A 20464-nucleotide genomic window follows, 5' to 3' on the forward strand; every position below is an offset into this window, starting at 1 on the left:
GACTTACTGCTGTCCTAATGACTAGACCTCAGGACCTACCAGTGTCCTAATGACTAGACCTCAGGACCTACCAGTGTCCTAATGAGTAGGGGGGGGGAGGAGGACCTCAGGACCTACCAGTGTCCTAATGAGTAGGGGGGGGGGGGAGGAGGACCTCAGGACCTACCGCTGTCCTGCTGACTAGACCTCAGGACCTACCAGTGTCCTAATGGGTAGTGGGGGGGTGAGCAGGTAACATACAGTACTGTAGTTTTCATCACTTATGACCAAAACCGTGAATAGTTCTTAATAATGTTGATAATGTGTAATGAATTAAATATATTATATTTCTATCAGTTCCTCCTTTTATACTTTATTTCACTGACTGGACGACACCTCACTTCACAGACTCCTCCCACCGGGAGAAGCGGTGAGTCCCCCCCGTTAACAGACTCCTCCCACTGGTCAGTCCCCCTGTTAACAGACTCCTCCCACTGGTCAGTCCCCCTGTTAACAGACTCCTCCCACTGGTCAGTCCCCCTGTTAACAGACTCCTCCCACCTGAACGTCCCCAACCGTCACCAACACGTTAACACACGGAGCTGTTGCTATGAAGCTGGTAGAAGTCATAGGGCCGGTTTCACAGACAAGGCTTAAGCCTAGTCCTGGACTAAATCACACTTTCACTGTAAAATCTCCATTGAAGATGCTTTTTAGTCCAGGATTAGGCTTAAGCCTTGTCTGTGAAACTGGCCCATAGGATGTTATACAGTTAGGTCCGGAAATATTTAGACAGTAACACAATTTCCATTTCCAATTTTGCTCTGTACGCCACCACAATGGATTTGAAATGAAACAATCGAGATGCAATTGAAATGCAGACTTTCAGCTTTAATTTAAGGGGGATATTAAGGGGATATTTTATGAAATGTTTAGGAATTGCAACTATTTATACAAAGTCCCCTATTTTCAGGGGCTCAAATGTAATTTGGCAAATTAACATAATCATTAGTAAAATGCTAATTTGTAATACTTTGTCGAGAATCCTTTGTAGGCAATGACTGCCTGAAGTCTGGAACCCATGGACATCACCAAAGGCTGAGTTTCCTCCTTTATGATGCTTTGCCAGGCCTACTGCAACTGTCTTCAGTTGTTGTTTGTTCGTGGGTCTTTCTGCCTTTAGTTTTGTCTTGTGTGCAAGTGAAATGCATGCTTGATCAGGTTGAGATCAGGTGATTGATTGACTGGGCCATTGCAGAATATTCCACTTCTTTGCCTTAATCTGAATGCTGAACACAGTACATCCCTAAACACACTCCCTATGTTCCTGCTATCTCTGATGGATTTGTTTTGTCTCTGCAGCCTAAGGATGGCCAGTTTCACTTGCATTGAGAGCTCCTTTAACCACATGCTGTGTGCTCATAGCAACGCATGCTACACTTGGATTCAACTCAGATCTTTTACCTGCTTAATTGATAAAGAAATAACAAAGGAATAGCCCATACCTGTCCATGAAACAGCTTCTGAGTCAAGTGTCCAATTATTTTTGGTCCCTTGAAAAAGAGGGAGCTACATATTAAAGAGCTGTTATTCCTAAACCCTTCCTCCAATTTGGATGTGAATACCCTGAAATTAAAGCTGAGAGTCTGCACTTTAAGCCCATATCCATATAGAACTGTAACTTTAATATATTTTGGTAAACAGTTAAAATATATATGGACTTAACTGTATATAACATGTTGTAAAGATAACACAGCTTGGATGCTTCAACAGGGTTTATTGCAGAAAGAGATATTATAAACATGCACACCAGGAGAGGAAATGTTTCAGTTGTAAACCTCTAATACCTGTTATTACTATCATAAACCAGTCTCTCCCTTCACCTGTGTGTTATTAGATTATTTAGTCAACCAGAAGGCAAGGTCCCACTGTGTCTCAGATGTGAAGCATATAAACTGCAGGTCTGACCTATTTTTCTATCTGAAACACATGTTGTGTGTGTGTGTGTGTGTGTGTGTGTGTGTGTGTGTGTGTGTGAGACGCAGCATTGCGCTGGTCATCTCGCTTCCACGTGTCTGTGATGTGATTGGTCAGTCGTCGTCGCTGCTGTCGTCCTCAGACTCTGATAGGTCAGCGATGGGGAACCGCAGGAGGGCCGCCACGCCACTGAGCTGAGTCAACTCTGAGAGGGGGGGAGGGATGGAGGGTGAGAGAGAGAGAGACAGGAGGTAGGAGGGGAGAGAGAGAGAGGTTAGGGACAGATCTCTGAGGAGGCAGTGATGTCATTGTGATGTCACTGTGATGTCATCTGTACTCACGTTCTCCAGACACGTGGAGGCTGGAGAAGATCCTGGAAGAACAACACAGTTACCATCATGACACAGTTACCATAACAAGACTTATCCCTCTCCTCCCCCCTCCTCTCCCTCTCCTGCTCCCCCCTCTCACCCCTCCCTCCCTCCCCCCTCTCACCTGACGTTTCCTCCGTTGTCTTTGACGCTGTCCACCAGACGGACGTAGCGACTCCTGGTGGCAACATCCTGGTGTCTGGAGACACACACACACCCCATCAAGACACTCAGACAGACAACCACATGACCACACACACACACACACACACACACACACGTATGAACCATGTCTTGTACCTGAAGAGAATATCACTGATCAGCAGGATGTCGATGGCCAGAGCTTCAGCTGCCTTCTCCACATGGGCTACCCTGCAACACACACACACACACACACACATCCCGTTATCACGTGTGCTTAAGTGTGTGTGTTGTTTCTAGAGGGGTGTGTGTGTGTTGTTTTTAGAGGGGTGTGTGTTGTTTCTAGAAGGGTGTGTGTCTCACCCATAGAAGGCTCTGTCGGGTTCGTGTTGCAGCATCTTGTAGAAGTCCTCCAGAGCCCTGACCTCCCCCGCCGCCTGTTCACACACACTCAGTCACATGACATCACCAAAGACCACCGCCCTGTACATGCACACACAACCCCCCCCGCCCCCCCCCCCACACACACACACACCTCCAGGTGGAACAGGCAGTTGAATGATCCTCACCTTGGTGTCCGACAGTCTGTTGGTGACGGCTGGATCAGACAGGATCTCTACACACACACACACACGGAAGGCTGTGTCAGGATGTGTGTGTGTGTGTGTGTGTGTGTGTGTGCGCGTGCGTGTGTGTGTCAGTCAGACTGAGCCGTGTTCTCCCCACAGAATGGACGTGTTTCTGTGTCACGCTGTGAACTTGTAAACCCTAACCCTAATGTATGTAAACATTACATGACAAATTAAATACTATATTTAGTAATGATAGTCACTATCTTTATTAAACGACATATTTAAGAATGATATGAACTATCTTTATTAAACTATATATTTAGTAATGATAGAGGAACTATCCTTGATGGTTATTAAAAGCTTAAGTGTTTAACATCCTCGGGACAACCCTGGACACTGAGGTGAACTCTAAATTTAGTCGGGCCCTGACCCTAACCCCTGGGGTATCAGGTCACCTGTCAGGGAGTACTTGTGTCCAGAGGAGGCGTGGACAGAGTGTGGGTGTGGGTGTGTGTGTGTGTGTGTGTGTGTGTGTATACCTTTCAGCGAGTACTTGTGTCCGGAGGAGGAGTGGACTGGGATGAACTTGGAGCGGTTCTCCAGCAGCAGCTTGTTGTCCTGTCGGACCGCCTCTCGGAACAGGAAGCTGATGAACTGGTCCTTCACAAACCCCGGACTAGCCACCAGAACACACTTCACCACTGAGAAGAGAGTGTGTGTGTGTGTGTGTGAGAGAGAGAGCGAGAGAGAGAGAGAGACTGGTCACCAGAACACACTTCACCACTGAGGAGAGGGAGGAGTGTGGGTGTGGGTGTGTGTGTGTGGGTGTGTGTGTGTGTGTGTGTGTGTGTGTGTGTGTGTGTGTGTGTGTGTGTGTGTGTGTGTGTGTGTAAGAACAGAGGGATGAGGCATGTTGTCTTACGGTCAAAGTTGATGTGTCTGAGGATCCCCTGCATCACCGCCTCGTAGAACCTCTCCAGGGCCTGCAGACAAGACCACGGTCAGGGTGGGGTGGTGTTGTGGTTGGGTTATGGTTGGTGTTGTGGTTGTGTTGTGGTAGTGTTGTGGTTGTGTTGCGGTGGGACCTTTTCGTGCTGGGTACAGCTGCCCCGTCTCTTGCGGGGGATGGTGAGCTCCACCTTGGCCCTCAGCAGCGTCATGGCCGGGGTCACCAACACCAAGTTGGCCAGTCCCTCCTGCATCACCACCGCAGCCACGTCCGCCTTCTGGCTGGGGTCACACGCCTGCTCTGGGAAGGTCAGACGGCACAGGGCTGGGGTCACACAACATGACCATCTACAGCTCTACCTGTCCTGGAGGGTAATTTCATTAACTAGGTCAGCGCTTAATTGAAAAAGCCTGGTTACTCTTAACGTCGACTGTGACTTAAGGATCAAGCCGTTCCATTAACACAATTCATCCGTGTCTTGTCAACGCTAACTCTGGCCTGGCTTTTTAAGTCTTGCTTTGGGTGCGCACATGGAGTAATAAGCCGCCCAGAACAGCCGATTGTCGAAAACAAAATACTATGACAGAAAAAGAAGGGAAAACTGAGTGTTCTTTGCATCAGCGGAACAAACCCTTTATGAAGTCTATAAAGAAGAAGTAATCAACAAAAAGGGCAATACTGACGCAATTAAGGCGAGGGCGATGACCTGGCAAAAAATTGCTGACAGATTAAAAGCTTAAGTTATACTAGCCTACTAACCCTAACCCTTATTGTTTTATTTTAATTTTTTAAATAAATGAACATTCACTACTGTAGCTATATTATCAGCAGGCTAGATATTATCAGATGTATGTTTAAAGTTATGGTGTAGGCTAACTTACGAGTACTGACATAACTACAATGCATTTACTGTTAATTAGCCTAATTCGGTCCACAGCACCCTCCTGAGGCGGGGATCGAACCAACGACCTTCCGATTGCTAGCCGCCCTCTCTAACCTCTAGGCTACCATTCTGCTGTTTGTAATGCAACTACCTACCTATCTATCGGCTTTTTTAAATTGTATATATATATACTTAACATTTTTTCTGAAACATTTCAGGCATAACATACCACACAAGCAGAAAAACATCATACATAAACAAACAAAGAACACAAACTTGTGGGGCAGATATCATGAGGTCATGTTCAGGAACCGTGATCATTGATGACGGTGAGACAGGTACAGTTTGTTACAAGAGATTATGGCATATTTGCCTAAGTGAGAGAGAAATAAAAATGAAAATGAATAACTACAATATATATATATATAAACCCTAATCAGTGTCCGTTTTCTTAAATATCTATCGGCTTTTGAAGACAGTGAAAGTGGTAATTGTGTTTGGTGGTAAACTTGTTTATTGTCATTAAAATGTTCTTTATAGTAAAGACATAAATTCATGCTTTGTCACATTGTGAGAAAACGGTCTGACCGATTACGGACATGACAAAAGTGATGCGATCGCTTGACGGAACTGTCTTTTGGGATTTTGTTGGAATTGTTTTTAACACAGCTAAATTAATCTTGACGGTTAGTTTGAGGTATAAATTACCATGGTTACTGAGCAGGGATTTCTTTAAGCCAGGGAACGGAACTCTCAAAATAAGCCTGGATTTTCGTTTAGCGACGTTGATGGAATACCCCCAGGTGTGTATGTGTGGGCCTTACCGATGCGGTCCAGCACCACGCTGTCCCAGACCTTCTTGGCCAGGGTGAACTTCCTGTTGAGCTCCAGCTCTATGGTGTGGTACGCACCCATCTGAGAACACACACACACACTCTCACTCAAGCTTCCCTAGCATTGTGGATGAGGGTGTGTGTGTGTGTGTGTGTGTGCGTGTGTGTGTGTGTGTGTGTGTGTGTGTGTGTGTGTGTGTCTGACCTTGACGTACTGGTTCTCCTGGATGTTGGTGCCCTTCACACGGAGCTGGCAGGCCTGGGAGTCAAAGTCGATGGTCTCCACACACACAGTGAGGGTGGTCCTGACGCGAGAGCTGCCCACGCTGCCCGTAGCCGACTCTGTCTGCACCTTCCTGGGGGGGGGGGGTAAACAAGGGGATGTACAGTATGTGTGTATGTGTCACAGGTGTGTGTGTTACCTGATGGTGGAGGCTCTCAAGACTGTGTGTGTGTGTGTGAGTGTGTTACCTGATGGTGGAGGCTCTCAGACTGTCCCCCACCTGTAGCAGGTTATAGGTGTGCCACATGTCCTCAGCCTCGTCAGGCATCAGAGTCACCTGACTGAAACAAACACACACTCACTGAGTTCTCTCTCTCTCTCTCTCTCTCTCTCTCTCTCTCTCTCTCTCTCTCTCTCTCTCTCTCTCTCTCTCACACACACACACTACTGAGTCAGCAACAGTAGTGTATGTGTGTGTGTGTGTATATGTATGAGAGAGAGCGATAGAGAGAACAATACATAATAAAACATCAGTCAACATAATGATTCATTCAATGACATATTCTATTTTGATAGCAACACTAGCAGCTAGCTCCATGAGTGAACAGCTGCCTGGGAGCAGAAGGATCTACCAACACACATGAGAGCTGGCGGCTAGCTAGCTGGCTAGCCCTTATAATGAACGCTTACCCGGCATTGTCCTTCTCAATATCTTTATGCAGTAGCTTCATGATGCCTTATAACGTTGTTATTCCACAGTATGGATTATTTCCTGACATATGAAGTCGTTATTACATTTAGTGTCATATTTATTCCCTCGCAAAAGCACGCCATTCTCTCTTCGTTGAGAATGAATCGCTCGGGAGGCTGGTCGCGTCTTCATCGCGTCACAGCACAACACGAAACAGACTTTCCCATCTTTGGTCACTTCCGGGTGTCCACCAAAACAATACTACAACAGTTAAAGCAGCCAAAGATAGATAAACCTACTGTGGTGTCTAACAGAGGCTAAAGGACAGCATTATTGTTTTCATGTCATAATTTATTCAGCCCCCCAACCAACACTCAACAGTATTATGGTGTCGAAGTGGTACAATCGTGTTGACATGTTAAAACACATAAGACGGACTTGGGTGACAGACATGATTAAACATCCAATCGGTATCGAGATTCGAGTTTTCCACTTCAGTCGAAATCCAAAGACGGACCAATCCCCCTGCTGCGGGGACGCTGGTCCCTCCCACATCCTGTCCAGCCTCGCTTTCAGTCAGCGCTCTCCTGCTCTCCTGCAGCGAAGCTAACCGCTAGCGAGCCGCCGCCAGCCAGGAGAAGAGAGAAAGGAAAATAATTATATCTCAGCGAATTTGTAAAATCGGGATGAAAAGCCTTTAACTAACTAATGCGTTTAGCTGAATTAAATTAAATTAATTAATCTAATTTTAATTTCGAGTGTTGAGGTTGTGTTCTCGAGCGCGAGGTTCGCCGGCTAACGTTCCCTGCTAATCTGAACACACAGTAATCCCACATCAGAACCAAGGAGATACTACTATGGCCGAAGCCGATAAGTTAAATATCGATTCCATCATACAGCGACTTCTGGAAGGTGAGTTGTGGATCATTGGGACATGTGTTTTAGGGAACAGCTCAGCTCCTAACCTCGGTGTCTTTAGCCAGGAGGTGACATTAGCACACAGCAGCTAACGTTAGTAGTGATCCGGTGTTGGTGTCGGTGGAACAGGAACCGACCGCACCGAGAGTTGTGATGTAAGCGCGCGCGAGCTAGCTGATGTTCTTGGGACTATTAACCTTTTCCTTTACAGTACATTAAATACACATGTTTTGTATTCCCCAGCTCTTGTTTGTGAATGGTAGCTAAAACTGGCACCACATCAACTCGATACATGTGACCTGGCTGTCAGGGCGAGATAAGATAAGGGATTGGGAGTTTTTTTTTATGCTTTAGCTCAGAGAGCTAAGTAGTAGCTAGCTGCTTGTTTACCCGGATGCAGCGACATCCTTCAGAGTCCATCTTGAATCCATCCAAGGTTTTCAACGCTCTATCAAGCGGCCCAGGAAATGCAAGATAGTGATAAGGCATTAGCATGCATTGCACATTTGTAATGCAGTTCCCCATTAAATACGATTCACTGCATGTATTTATCGTAGCATCTTGACATCTGACCTTTAGCTGAAGTCCTTACATGCAACAGAGGATGCTGTTAAAACAAGCCGCTTCATTCACCTATTACTACTCATCAGCAGACTGCACCTTTAACGAAGCAGCGTAAACACTCAGGCAGCGTCTCATCACCCTGGGGTCACACACACCAGTCACTGACTCCCAAGTACAGTACTTTGACGTGTGTGGGGGTATGCGCGCTTCTGCACAAGCCTACAATAGAGTGTGTGTGTGTGTGTATGAGAGAGAGAGAGAGAGAGAGAGAGAGAGAGTGTGTATGAGAGAAAGAGAGAGTGTGTGAGAGAGAGAAAGAGTGTGTGTGTGTGTGTGCGTGCATGTGCAGGTGCACCAGTCACCTCAGCGTTTCCTCTCATTGAACCCTGCAGTGAAAGGGTCCAGGCCGGGGAAGAACGTCCAGCTCACTGAGAACGAGATCCGGGGCCTCTGTCTGAAATCCCGTGAGATCTTCCTCAGCCAGCCCATCCTGCTGGAGCTGGAGGCTCCCCTCAAGATCTGTGGTAAGACTTAGACCTAGTTGTATAGGGTTAGATCGCTAGTTGTATAGGGTTAGATCGGTGGTAAAACTTAGGCCTAGTTGTATAGGGTTAGATCTGTGGTAAGATCGTAGGAAGAGTTCCCCCAATACAAACAGACCAAAACAGCATCAACAGAATAATTGTGTCATTATAACCCCCCCCCCCCCCCAGGTGACATCCATGGCCAGTACTGTAGTATAGTTATAGAACATACTATAGTTATAGAAGGTTGTTCCTTTCCCCCAGGTGACGTCCATGGCCAGTACTACGACCTGCTGAGGCTGTTTGAGTACGGAGGCTTCCCCCCTGAGAGTAACTACCTGTTCCTGGGGGACTACGTGGACCGGGGGAAGCAGAGCCTGGAGACCATCTGCCTGCTGCTGGCCTACAAGGTCAAATACCCAGAGAACTTCTTCCTGCTGCGCGGCAACCACGAGTGTGCCTCCATCAACAGAATATATGGCTTCTACGACGAGTGTGAGTCACTCAAACACACACACACATCAGACACATGTATAAACAAGAAAGAGGAACTATTACAGACATAGACACCAAACATCTGACAAGCAGGCTAAAATATCTGCTTTTTTTTAAATGCACCCAACCCGAATCTGGCGAGTGGCAAGTCCATGGGCTCGTTGGTAACGTTAGTCCGCCAGTAGTCTCGCATAGCCAAACCTATCTCTCCACACTTCGCTTCGCGCTGGACACACTCGCGTACAAGATTGTGCGTGAATGTGTGCGCGCGACGCGAGAGAGTTTTTGCAGGGTGAGATGTCTGCAAATGAAAGTAAGCAAGTTGAAACGTTAGCAAATATAATTGCTGAGTGTTCTAACAGAACAAGTTGGTTCAAATTGGTCGTTATTATTATGACTAGAAAGTGTCTGATTAAAGTTCCATGGTATGTAAAATAGTGTCAAAGAACTAGCAAGCTAACTAGCTAGTTCAGAGGTGATTAGATGAGCTAGTCTGCTGCACACATGCCAGCTAAAGAGCTAACTGGATGCACTTTATTATTTTACTTAAAGTAGATATACTATCTTTCTTATTCTGCTAGAATTGGGCTTTATGGTAATACCATAATGGCATATTTACAGTACATGGACAGTGGATTGAAGCATTGGGAATTTCTGTTTTTTATAGTTGGACATACGATTTTTTTTTCAAAATGACATTATCTGACTGCATTGCCCACAGCAATCCAATATTCAATTATAATTATGTTATAAATTGATATGGATCAATGTATACCTCTTATTAGATTATAAATACTCTGGTTGTTATGTTTGCCTTTTGGTTGACAGCAAAAGAGAGAGGAGGATAGAGAGGGAGAGAAGGAGAGAGAGCAGGATGGTGCACCAGAGAGAGAGAGAGAGAGAGAGAGAGAGAGAAAGAACCAGGTGAGAAAGTGGACAGGTAGTCAAGACCACATAAGTAAGTAGCCTTGAGAACCGATGGTTCTCCAGCCTAATGGCCCATAGGGCAGGAGCCAATCTCCTGTTTCAGTTAGGGATGCTCCGATCTGGATTTTTGGGGCCGATACCGATCACCGATTTTTTTCCTCAAGATCAACCGATACCGATACCGATACCGATTTTAAAAAAAATACATAACTGTAGGCCTACTGACTGGATAGCCTACATATTTTTTGCTTTTTAGACAAAAGTTTTGATCCATTAGGCACCAAGCAAACGCAGACCCATTTTTATGGCATAGTAAAAGTCTGGCCTATCACCCAGTTAGGGCCTGAAGCCCAAGTCAGTCGATATGGCTGTATAAAAGACGTATCATAAACGTGGCCTTCATGGTTTACATACTTCATGGTTTACATACGTCCTCCTATGTTTTCTGTTCAGTTATCTGGCTTCCCCAGGGGAAAAAAAAAAAAGAAGAAAAAAAAAAAAAAAAAAGATCGTTTTTTGCGATCGGCCATTTTTGCCGATCACCGATCGAGTCATTTGGAGTGAAATCGGCCGATTTAAATCGGTGGCCGATAAATCGGAGCATCCCTAGTTTCAGTAGCGTGAGGCGGCTTAATGTACAAGTTAGTACACCCCTGGACATGACGCTGGTATGTCGCAGGGTCTTACCCCCTGGGGGGGGTGTGTCCATGCCACGGTCCATGCCACCCCCCCAAGGCAGCAAACCTAGGGGAAACACTAACATGCATATATAATACACACACAAACGTGGGCGGGCGCACAAATACATACAAACATACAGTACATACAAAATTAAACACACACACACACCAAAACATGTCACTCTCATACCAGTGAGTTCTGATAGCTTACAGTGATGTGTTCTAAGTGCTCTGTCTACTAAGCACCAATCACATCCAGAGTTGATGTAGAAGGACCAATCAGAGCCAGTCCCTCCACTGGCCATGAGATGGCAGCAGCCAACCAGAGGCTCAGATATGAGATGATCACGTGGTGCAATATTCCACAAACGTGTCATGACAAAGTGCCCTCCAGAGAGGTGTGTGTGCTTCTAGAGAGCTGCTAAGCAGACAGAGGGTGATCTAAAGAGATGCCAACCTCTCTGACCAACCTGGTTAGACCATGTGACTCTAGTCTAGGATGTGTTGCAGATATTTATAATAGCTTGTTATCGTTTCCAGAGCTGTGATGTTTCACGTCAAACTCAAAGTCCTACATTGGTTTATGATCGGGAAGATTAGATTGTTTATTGTGTGTGTGTGTGTGCGTGTGCGTGTGCGTGTGCGCGCGTGTGCTCGTGTGCGTTGCCCCCTGCAGGTAAGAGGCGGTACAACATCAAGCTGTGGAAGACGTTCACCGACTGTTTCAACTGTCTGCCTGTAGCGGCCATCGTTGACGAGAAGATCTTCTGTTGTCATGGAGGTAGGTTGTTGTCTATTGTCATGGAGGTAGGTTGGCTACAGTAGAGAGGAGAGGAGAGGAGAGTAGGAGAGGTGTTTGGAATGAGCCAGTCTATGCCCCCCCCAGGCCTCTCTCCAGACCTCCAGTCCATGGAGCAGGTGCGGCGTGTGATGCGTCCCACGGACGTGCCGGACCAGGGGCTGCTGTGTGACCTGCTGTGGGCCGACCCAGACAAGGACGTCCTGGGCTGGGGAGAGAATGACCGCGGCGTCTCCTTCACCTTCGGCGCAGACGTCGTCACCAAGTTCCTCCACAAACACGACATGGACCTCATCTGCCGGGCCCACCAGGTACTGGTTCTAGACGGCTCTGAGTTCTAACCTTGTGGTTGTGTTCTAGGTGGTGGAGGATGGGTATGAGTTCTAACCTGGTGGTTGTGTTCTAGGTGGTGGAGGATGGGTATGAGTTCTAACCTGGTGGTTGTGTTCTAGGTGGTGGAGGACGGGTATGAGTTCTTTGCCAAGCGGCAGCTGGTGACGCTGTTCTCGGCTCCAAACTACTGTGGCGAGTTTGACAACGCAGGAGCCATGATGAGCGTGGACGAGACCCTCATGTGTTCCTTCCAGGTAAGAACACACACACACACACACACACACACACGCTAGAACAGACCCAGACAGGAAACTGAGTGTGTGTGTTCTCATCCAGATCCTGAAGCCTGCGGATAAGAAGCTGTTCTACGGAGGAGGAGGTGGCATGGGCTCTGGGCGCCCCGTCACCCCCCCGCGGAAGGCCAAGAAATGACCCCGCCCCCCCGACCCTCCCTCAGCCCCCTCCCTCCGTCTACCCTCTCTACCTCTCTTTCCTCTCTTTCCTCTCTTTCACCAAACAGCCAGACATCAAACAGTACCAGGGCTTTTCCTTTTTTATCTGTAATTCTTAAACATTCTGATGCTATGAACTGTCTTATCATGAGTGGGTGTGTGAGGAAGAGACAGAGGATGAGTGTGTTTCTGTCTGTAAGCGAGCATTTGTGTGTGTGCGTGTGTGCTATGTGAGAGATTTGTTCTCTCTGTCTCTCTCCGTCTGTCCGTCTCTCTGTCTGCCTGTCTGTCTGCCTGTCTGTCTGTCTGTCTCTCTCTCTGTCTGTCTCTGCCTCTCTCTCTCTGACCACTTAGAGGATCCAGCCACAGTTAGTTTTTGGCCCAATCCCATGACCACAAATGTAATTATGTTCTTTATTAATAAAGATTGAAAGATTATCATAACCATCGTATTATCTTAGTTTAATGTCATTTCAATGTATTATAGACCTTTTCTTTATAACAAACATAACCAAAAAATCACTAGTATGCTGATGTCTAGCTAACGTTACAACAATGTTTTAAGGCTGGTTTGTGTATGACAGTCCCGCATTTTTACATATTTCCATGTCGCATTTCCCCCCTTTGATGGCATATGAGTATATATAAGTCCAACAGCGAAGTTGTTGCGCTTGTTACCGCTCCTCTAATATCTGTGCAGACTGGCAGGGTAGGAGCACGGGTTGCTAGCCTACAGAGCACAGGTATTCATGTCATAAACTGGCCTGGTAATGAAGCGTTGTTCTTTTTTATTTGATGATTTGTTTGATCGATTGATAGCTTGAAACGTGTAAGTTGTGAACGAATCGCAAACGTCCATGTTTTTCTATGATACTACTGATGACGTATCAGGGTTTTGAAGGGTTGTCCCATTTCATAGGGGAAGATTTCAACCACTACCCCTTGTAAGCTGAATAGCGAGTGGCACTCAAAAATGAGGGATGGGGGTAAAAATAAGAAATGGGATTGGGCCCTTATCTGCCGGGCTGGTCAGGAACAGCAGTCTGTGTGTCTGTGTGTGTGTCAGCATAGTAACAGCAGAGCTTAAACTAAAAGGTACCAAACAAATTTCGTTGTTTGGTACCTGTACTATATCAATGACAATAAAGACCATTCATTCATTCATTCATTCATAAACAGTGGAGCCTGACATGAATATTAGCAGAAGGCTCCTGCAGACTGTGTGTGTGTGTATGTCTGTGTCTGTGTCTGTGTGTGTGTGTGTGTGTGTGTGTATGTCTGTGTGCGTGTGTGCGTGCAGGGGGATTTGTTTGTTTTTCCTGTCCTCTGTACTGTAAAATGTTAAACAGGTATGTCTGTGTGTGTGTGTGTGTGTGTGTGTGTATATCTCCCAATCAAGTAAGATGTTGGCGTTGCAAAAAAGCAAGCACACACACACACACACACACACACACCAGACCCTTCTCACATACACAACAAGCCGAACTGTAAAAACACCATGTAGGTTTGTACAGATTTGATTACTTGAAAGAGATTTTTTGTGAATTCGTTTTGTAGTCTTTCATCAAGTTGACCAATAAAGCGAAAATCTGACTTAACGTTGTTGTCTTTGACCGCTAAACAGCTAGACCATCTCTATATAGACCAGCTAGACCATCTCTATATAGACCAGCTAGACCATCTCTATATAGACCAGCTAGACCATCTCTATATAGACCAGCTAGACCATCTCTATATAGACCAGCTAGACCATCTCTATATAGACCAGCTAGACCATCTCTATATAGACCAGCTAGACCATCTCTATATAGACCAGCTAGACCATCTCTATATAGACCAGCTAGACCATCTCTATATAGACCAGCTAGACCATCTCTATATAGACCAGCTAGACCATCTCTATATAGACCAGCTAGACCATCTCTATATAGACCAGCTAGTCCCATATCTGGGTGCTCTTCCAGGCAAGTTTGTAACAGTTCCAGTTGCTTTGAACTTTTTAAGTATTCCTCTAACGGTAAATATGGGCATTGACAGGTGAGTAGCTATTTCTTTTTTATAGCGATTCACTGATTTAGGAAGCTCAACACACTTTTCCCTCATTTGATTCTGTGTGTTCTCTTATATTTCCCATGGTGATGTATGAATAAGGGAATATGGCCTCTGTTTTATACCCCAGTGAAACAGGAAGCCATGGATTACTGCTTAAGTGTTCCTAAACACTGAACTAAAAAGAGTTTAATATAAATGGGGAAAAAATTCTGTTACATTTTGTTCCTAAGAATTTCTAAGGCTGCCAATAATTGTGGCAATTGAGGTTGGCATACAAAATCAATAATAATAGAATAAAGTAAGATAAGTAATAATTAAGTATAATAGGGTAATAAGTGATAACGTGATGGTAGTCGTACTACAGTGGGACCAGTCAAACTGCAGTAGAAATAGTAGTGCAAAATGCTGTACAGGAACACGATGAAATGCAATAACATACAATATGCAGTATTATACAGATATGATGCAGTACAGGAAGTAGTAATCAGGTAGTCTGCAGGTACTCATATAATATGAATTAATTAATTAATGGTCTTTATTGTCATTGCTACAGTACAGGTACCAAACAACGAAATTTAGGAGGGGTGGCTCCCCTGGTGTTAGAAAAAAAAAAAAAAAAACTTTTTAAAAAATCACAAGAAGGGAAGGAGCTGGTTTACATAAATAAAGGCTATGTACACTATCCACTGTACTATACTGTACAGATAGACGACTAGGGTTGTCATATTGCACAATAGTGTTATTGCACATTTATTTAAAGTGTCGCAGTTTGCAGGCTTGAAATGTACATATTTGTGCCTCAGCACTACACCTGATTTTTTCAGTCCAGCAGCTGCCATCAATCCGTCCAGACTGTCCAGGGCCCAGAACCTAGGTCTTTGCTGTGTATATAATATATATTATTTTTGCAGTGAGGATGGTTTGGGGGCGGGGGGGGGGAGAGTCTTGTTTTCTTCCAGTGCATTTCCCCAGGAGCCTGGTTGCTTGAGGGAAATAGTTGTTTGACATCCTCTGGGTTTCAGCCCCGAGGCTACGGTACCGTTTAAATATATATCATTGTATACCGTTATACAACTGGTTAGTGTGTTCATTCATCCCAGTTGAGGTCGTTGGTGATGTGAACCCCCAGAAACGTGATGTTGTTTACTCTCCACAGAAGACCCGTTTATGGTGATGGGGTCTTGTGTCTGCCGCTTTTTCCTGAAGTCCACCACCAGCTCATTGGTCTTGTCAGCATTGAGAGCGAGGTTATTAGTCTGGCTATAATGAGGTTATTGGCTGTACTGAGGTTATTGGCCTGGCTGACGGTTAGGGTTAGGGACTGAGCCAAGCGGTCGATCTCACTTCTGTAGGCTGTCTGGTCGGTTTTGTTAGAAATAATTATTTCTTGATAATATAATGATTCTTCCTTCTAGCATTCTGACTGCCAGTGGCCCCTGGCCTGAGCATAAATTACTTTTTCCTCCTATGGCTGGTGGATAGATGATTCACTTACTTAGTCAAATGTATTAGTTGTAAGTCGCTTTGGATAAAGGTGTCTGCTAAATGCCAAAAATGTAAATGCGCTGTGATTAATACTGTTAGTGCTATGCGGTCAGCTTACCCTGCCATGCAATCACAGTGAACTGCTTAACCTCTCCAGTCCTCCTAGCAGCAACCCAAGGGTTGTGGGGTTTATCGGTGACCCTCCACGATGGCTTGACCTGGGTTTTGTGCTGCAGTACCACATCCACCCGGCCACTGGTAAAGAACTTGTGAAGAATCTGCTTCCAGGGATTTGTAGTTCTTCATTTGACTTGCTGTGTAAATCCCTAGATGAGTGTTATATTTGTTTTCGTAGGATAATGAATAAATCTGTTCAATGGGCATAGATGATGCATTTGCCAAAACTAGGGCTGGTGGAGGGGGGCAAGTGAGCTAGTCACATTGGACAGACTACCAAAACAGCAAAATAAAATGGATATATAGCGCCTTATTCCAAAGGTGCTTTACAATAGCCTCTCATTCACACACACACACCAATGGCGGCAAGCTACCATGCAAGGAGGCGCCGGCCCGCTGGGGTTCAGTGTCTTTCCCAAGGACACCTCGACAGGAAGAGCCGGGGGTCGAACCGCTGACCTTTGCGATCATTAGACGCCGGCTCTACCTCCTGAGCCACAGCCGCCCCTATATAAAGTATAAAGTAAAGTAAAGAAAAAAAAAAAGAAAAAAAAATCAGGTGTAGTGCTGAGGCACAAATGTGTACATTTCTAGCCTGCAAACTGCGACACTTCAAATGAATGTGCAATAACACTATGTGCAATATGACAACCCTAGTCGTCTATCTGTACAGTATAGTATAGTGGATAGTGTACATAGCCTTTATTTATGTAAACCAGCTCCTTCCCTTGTGTTTTTTTAGTTTTTTTTCTTTCCTAGCACCGGGGGAGCCACCCCTCCTAAATTTCGTTGTTTGGTACCTGTACTATAGCAATGACAATAAAGACCATTCATTCATTCATTCATTCATTCATTAATGACAGAAAAAGTGATAGATTTGAGAAATACATTACCTACCTGGAGATTCAATAAGGTAGTTTTATCTGTCAGGATATGACACCTCAGGCCATTGCGTCGTTCGTCCACTTTGATGGAGGCAGACTGAAAAGACAACTTCTATTTCGTTATTTTCTTCTATATAACAACGCGGATCATTGATCGGCAACAACATTACATAATTGTTTGTCTGACTGGCCATCGGATTTGGCCTCCTAATAGCTGAAAACCAAATACTGTTTTCTTATTTTAAATAATTATAATTATATATATATATATATATATATATATATATACACCACTAGATCCCATTCTATTCAATAAGTTCATCCACACCGTAAGAGGAGTCGTTGTAAGATTTGTGGCTTCAATAAACAGCCTCAGTCAATCTGCTGGTAGGTGTAGTCTATCTGTTGTCCACGTGGGGGCGCTGTCAGTTGTATGGCCCGAGGGAGAGGTAGTCAAGCTCATTGGTCAAAGACAGTAAGGCTTCCTGTCAATGGAAGTGTGAAGACGGAGCGTTGGAGCAGAGAGGAACAGCTGAGGACATTCCTGCTTCAGTGGCAGTTGGCAGATCAGTGTGATTACACACACTTACACAATCACTACACACACTTACACAATCACTACACACACTTACACATTCACTACTCACAGTTACACACTCACTACTCACAGTTACACACTCACTACTCACAGTTACACACACTTACACAATCATTACACACAGTTACACATTCACTACTCACAGTTACACACTCACTACTCACAGTTACACACAGTTACACAATCACTACACACAGTTACACAATCACTACTCACAGTTACACACTCACTACACACAGTTACACACTAGACACAGTTACACACTCATTACCTACAGTTACACATTCACTACACACAGTTACACAAAGTTACACACTCACTCCCTACAGTTACACAAGCGTCAACCTCACATTACCTCAGCAGAGCGTGTGAGTTTCATGTAGGCGCCCATGTTAACGGGTTAGAGCAGCCACACGCTGCTGCTCGCTCACTAGAGAGTCTGAGGATCGCCTATTTTCTACGCGTTTCAATGTCTACATGACTAGACTACATCTGTAAATATCGATGTATTTTCTGAATCAACACTTCCGCTATCTGTTTTAAAGCAGAAACTCCACGTTGACTATAATTATATGATGTTAATAAGTTAAAAGACCATAAGGTGAAGGGCAGTATTTTTCCAGTGATTTCTCTCTCTCTCTCTCTCTCTCTCTCTCTCTCTCTCTCTCTCTCTCTCTCTCTCTCTCTCTCTCTCTCTCTCTCTCTCTCTCTCTCTCTCTCTCTCTCTCTCTCTCTCTCTCTCTCTCTCTCTCTCTCTCTCTCTCTCTCTCTCTCTCTCTCTCTCTCTCTCTCTCTCTCTCTCTCTCTCTCTCTCTCTCTCTCTCTCTCTCTCTCTCTCTCTCTCTCTCTCTCTCTCTCTGGCAGTTCGGTATTGTCTTGCGGCAACAATGTCACAGATACATTTCCATCTTGCTTATGTTGCAATCAAAGTCACATGAAATTACATGTCATTGGCACGAATGCGAAATATTAAAACCAATAACATTCCTGTGGAAATGGTCATGCTCTGAATGATCTGTCTAATACTACTCTTTTTATCGCTCTCTCGCTCACACACACACACACGCACACGCATACAAAAAAATAAAACAATAAATGAATTAACCATGTTACTATTATTTAGGAAATGCGAATAGACAAGTACGCTAATCTAAACTAAGTGATAAAATAAATAGATAATACCTTCTATTTTCTTGCAGTTTCACAATTAAACACATAGGCCTACGTGACTGCTTTCTACTTACAACCGCTTCACTTTTCAAACCGCTTATTAATAATGGATGACAACAGAGACTGAACCTAGAACACATTTATAATGAAGTGAAATTAAACATTATATTATTGATGACGGCCATTATCGAAGGCAAACTCAATGCACAAAGAAAAGGCTGGCTGTAGCAGCTCCGCAGTCATACTTCCAAAAAGTGAACAACGTCCACACATACAACACCAGAGGAAGCTCCACGAACCACGTTCAACCGCGTTGCACCACAAACAAGGGGTTAAACTCGTTTGCAAACTATGCAGTAAAAATGTGGAACGCCCTTCCTATAATCTTAAAGGAGTGCAAAACACTGCCCACCTTCAAAACCACTCTCAAAAAACATTTACAGGAGGCTGCAATCCGTAACTGGACCCTCTAAATCAAAAATCAGATTAAAAGACCCGAACTACCCACTGTACATACTTTGTGTTTTGTCCCCCGCCCCCACCTGTGGTGTATGTCCCCACCTGTCCTACCCGCTGTACATACCTGATGTTTTGTTGTATTGTTCTTCCCATGATGGATGTATTTTTATCTTGTAGATAGTAATAGTTATTTGTCTGTATTATCTTGTAGATAGTACTAGTTTTTTTTTTTGTCTGTCTTACATGTAACGATGAATTGAGAATCAAGGACCCCAATTGAAATAAGCCAGTGGCTTTCTTGGGTTTTTATCCTTTTAGTTGACCTTGTATGTAATATGTACTTTCATGTACCTACTTCTGCAAATCTTCTAATAAAGTTTTCAATCAATCAATCAAAAGCAGTACGAACGCTTCCCCAGTGGGGAAGAGGCGACAGAAAGTCCAGGAGAAGTTCCGCCACGCACACGCAGCGCTAGATCACATTGTCATTCTCTGCAACCATGGTAACCAGGCCAGTCCTGTATAGCTCAGCTTGGCTCACCTCAGCTTGGCTCACCTCAGCTTGGCTCTGTAGTGAATTAGGCTCTAACTGTGGCCTGACAGAGTGTCTATGGAGTGGGGGTTAGTGTCTAGGGAGTAGTGTCTATGGAGTAGTGGTTATTGTCTAGGGAGCAGGGGCTAATGTTTAGGGAGTAGGGGCTAGGGGCTAGTGTCTAGGGAGTAGGGGTTAGAGGTTTGGGAGTAGGGAGTAGGGGCTAGTGTCTAGGGAGTAGGGGCTAGGGAGTAGTGGTTAGTGTCTAGGGAGCAGGGGCTAATGTTTAGGGAGTAGGGTCTAGGGGCTAGTGTCTATGGAGTAGTGGTTAGTGTCTAGGGAGCAGGGGCTAATGTTTAGGGAGTAGGGTCTAGGGGCTAGTGTCTAGGGAGTAGGGGCTAGGGGTTTGGGAGTAGGGGCTAGGGGTTGAACTATGAAAGTAGTTCAGAAGAATATTGATCCTTCAGTTACTGGGCGGAAAATCTCTGATCTTTCTCAACCTTCATTCTATATTTATCAGAAAAGATCCCATTTCTCCCTGTCGGTGTCTTTCTCTCTCTCTCTCTCTCTCTCTCTCTCTCTCTCTCTCTCTTCCTCTTACAGTCTCTGTTTTCCTTCATTCATCTTCCTGTCATCAACACTTGTCTTTCAAGATGTTCTGTCTATCATCCCTCTTCTTCCCCAGCCTCAAGACCTTTCCACCGTGTTGCTCTGGTACAAGTACTTCCCTGTCCTGGGAGACACTTCCTTTCAGAGCTGAGGTGAACACATTCTGTATGTCTGTACAAGAATAAGG

The 20464-nt window shown here is 44.9% G+C and overlaps 2 protein-coding genes across 3 annotated transcripts; one reads left to right on the forward strand and one right to left on the reverse strand.

Moving 5' to 3' along the window:
- Window positions 1–1744: 1744 nt before the first annotated feature.
- Window positions 1745–6775, reverse strand: pelo (pelota mRNA surveillance and ribosome rescue factor). Of its 2 annotated transcripts, XM_080542111.1 has the most exons (13): window positions 6619–6775; window positions 6177–6269; window positions 5911–6061; window positions 5697–5787; window positions 4126–4289; window positions 3963–4023; window positions 3580–3741; window positions 3038–3084; window positions 2832–2905; window positions 2628–2699; window positions 2452–2526; window positions 2298–2329; window positions 1745–2161 (listed from the first exon to the last, which is right to left on the reverse strand). In XM_080542111.1, exons 1-13 carry the CDS (start codon window positions 6657–6659, stop codon window positions 2070–2072), a joined length of 1155 nt encoding a protein of 384 aa, XP_080398237.1. In that variant the 5' UTR covers window positions 6660–6775; the 3' UTR covers window positions 1745–2069. The 2 variants fall into 2 exon arrangements, 1 of the variants encoding a protein (XP_080398237.1); XR_013937719.1 differs by lacking the exon at window positions 1745–2161 and having other exon boundaries at window positions 3004–3084.
- Window positions 6776–7016: 241 nt separating this feature from the next.
- Window positions 7017–13904, forward strand: ppp1cab (protein phosphatase 1, catalytic subunit, alpha isozyme b). Its single transcript, XM_080542113.1, has 7 exons — window positions 7017–7531; window positions 8494–8625; window positions 8890–9120; window positions 11404–11508; window positions 11614–11837; window positions 11979–12113; window positions 12196–13904. Exons 1-7 carry the CDS (start codon window positions 7477–7479, stop codon window positions 12289–12291), a joined length of 978 nt encoding a protein of 325 aa, XP_080398239.1. The 5' UTR covers window positions 7017–7476; the 3' UTR covers window positions 12292–13904.
- The last annotated feature ends 6560 nt before the right edge of the window (window positions 13905–20464 follow it).

This window comes from Nansenia antarctica (assembly GCF_963989245.1).
Source record: "Nansenia antarctica genome assembly, chromosome: 11".
In the NCBI taxonomy this organism is placed as follows: Eukaryota; Metazoa; Chordata; class Actinopteri; order Argentiniformes; family Microstomatidae; genus Nansenia; species Nansenia antarctica.

Bases quoted from the DNA above. Each gene is read 5' to 3' on its own strand.
- pelo (XM_080542111.1), bottom strand. From the start codon at position 6,659: ATGAAGCTACTGCATAAAGATATTGAGAAGGACAATGCCGG. The intron at 4,024-4,125 runs GTCCCACCGCAA...TCTTGTCTGCAG, and splicing joins GCTGTACCCAGCACGAAAAG to GCCCTGGAGAGGTTCTACGA. The intron at 2,700-2,831 runs GTGAGACACACA...TGTGTGTTGCAG, and splicing joins CCCGACAGAGCCTTCTATGG to GGTAGCCCATGTGGAGAAGG.
- ppp1cab (XM_080542113.1), top strand. From the start codon at position 7,477: ATGGCCGAAGCCGATAAGTTAAATATCGATTCCATCATACAGCGACTT. The intron at 7,532-8,493 runs GTGAGTTGTGGA...TGAACCCTGCAG, and splicing joins CATACAGCGACTTCTGGAAG to TGAAAGGGTCCAGGCCGGGG. The intron at 9,121-11,403 runs GTGAGTCACTCA...TGCCCCCTGCAG, and splicing joins ATATGGCTTCTACGACGAGT to GTAAGAGGCGGTACAACATC.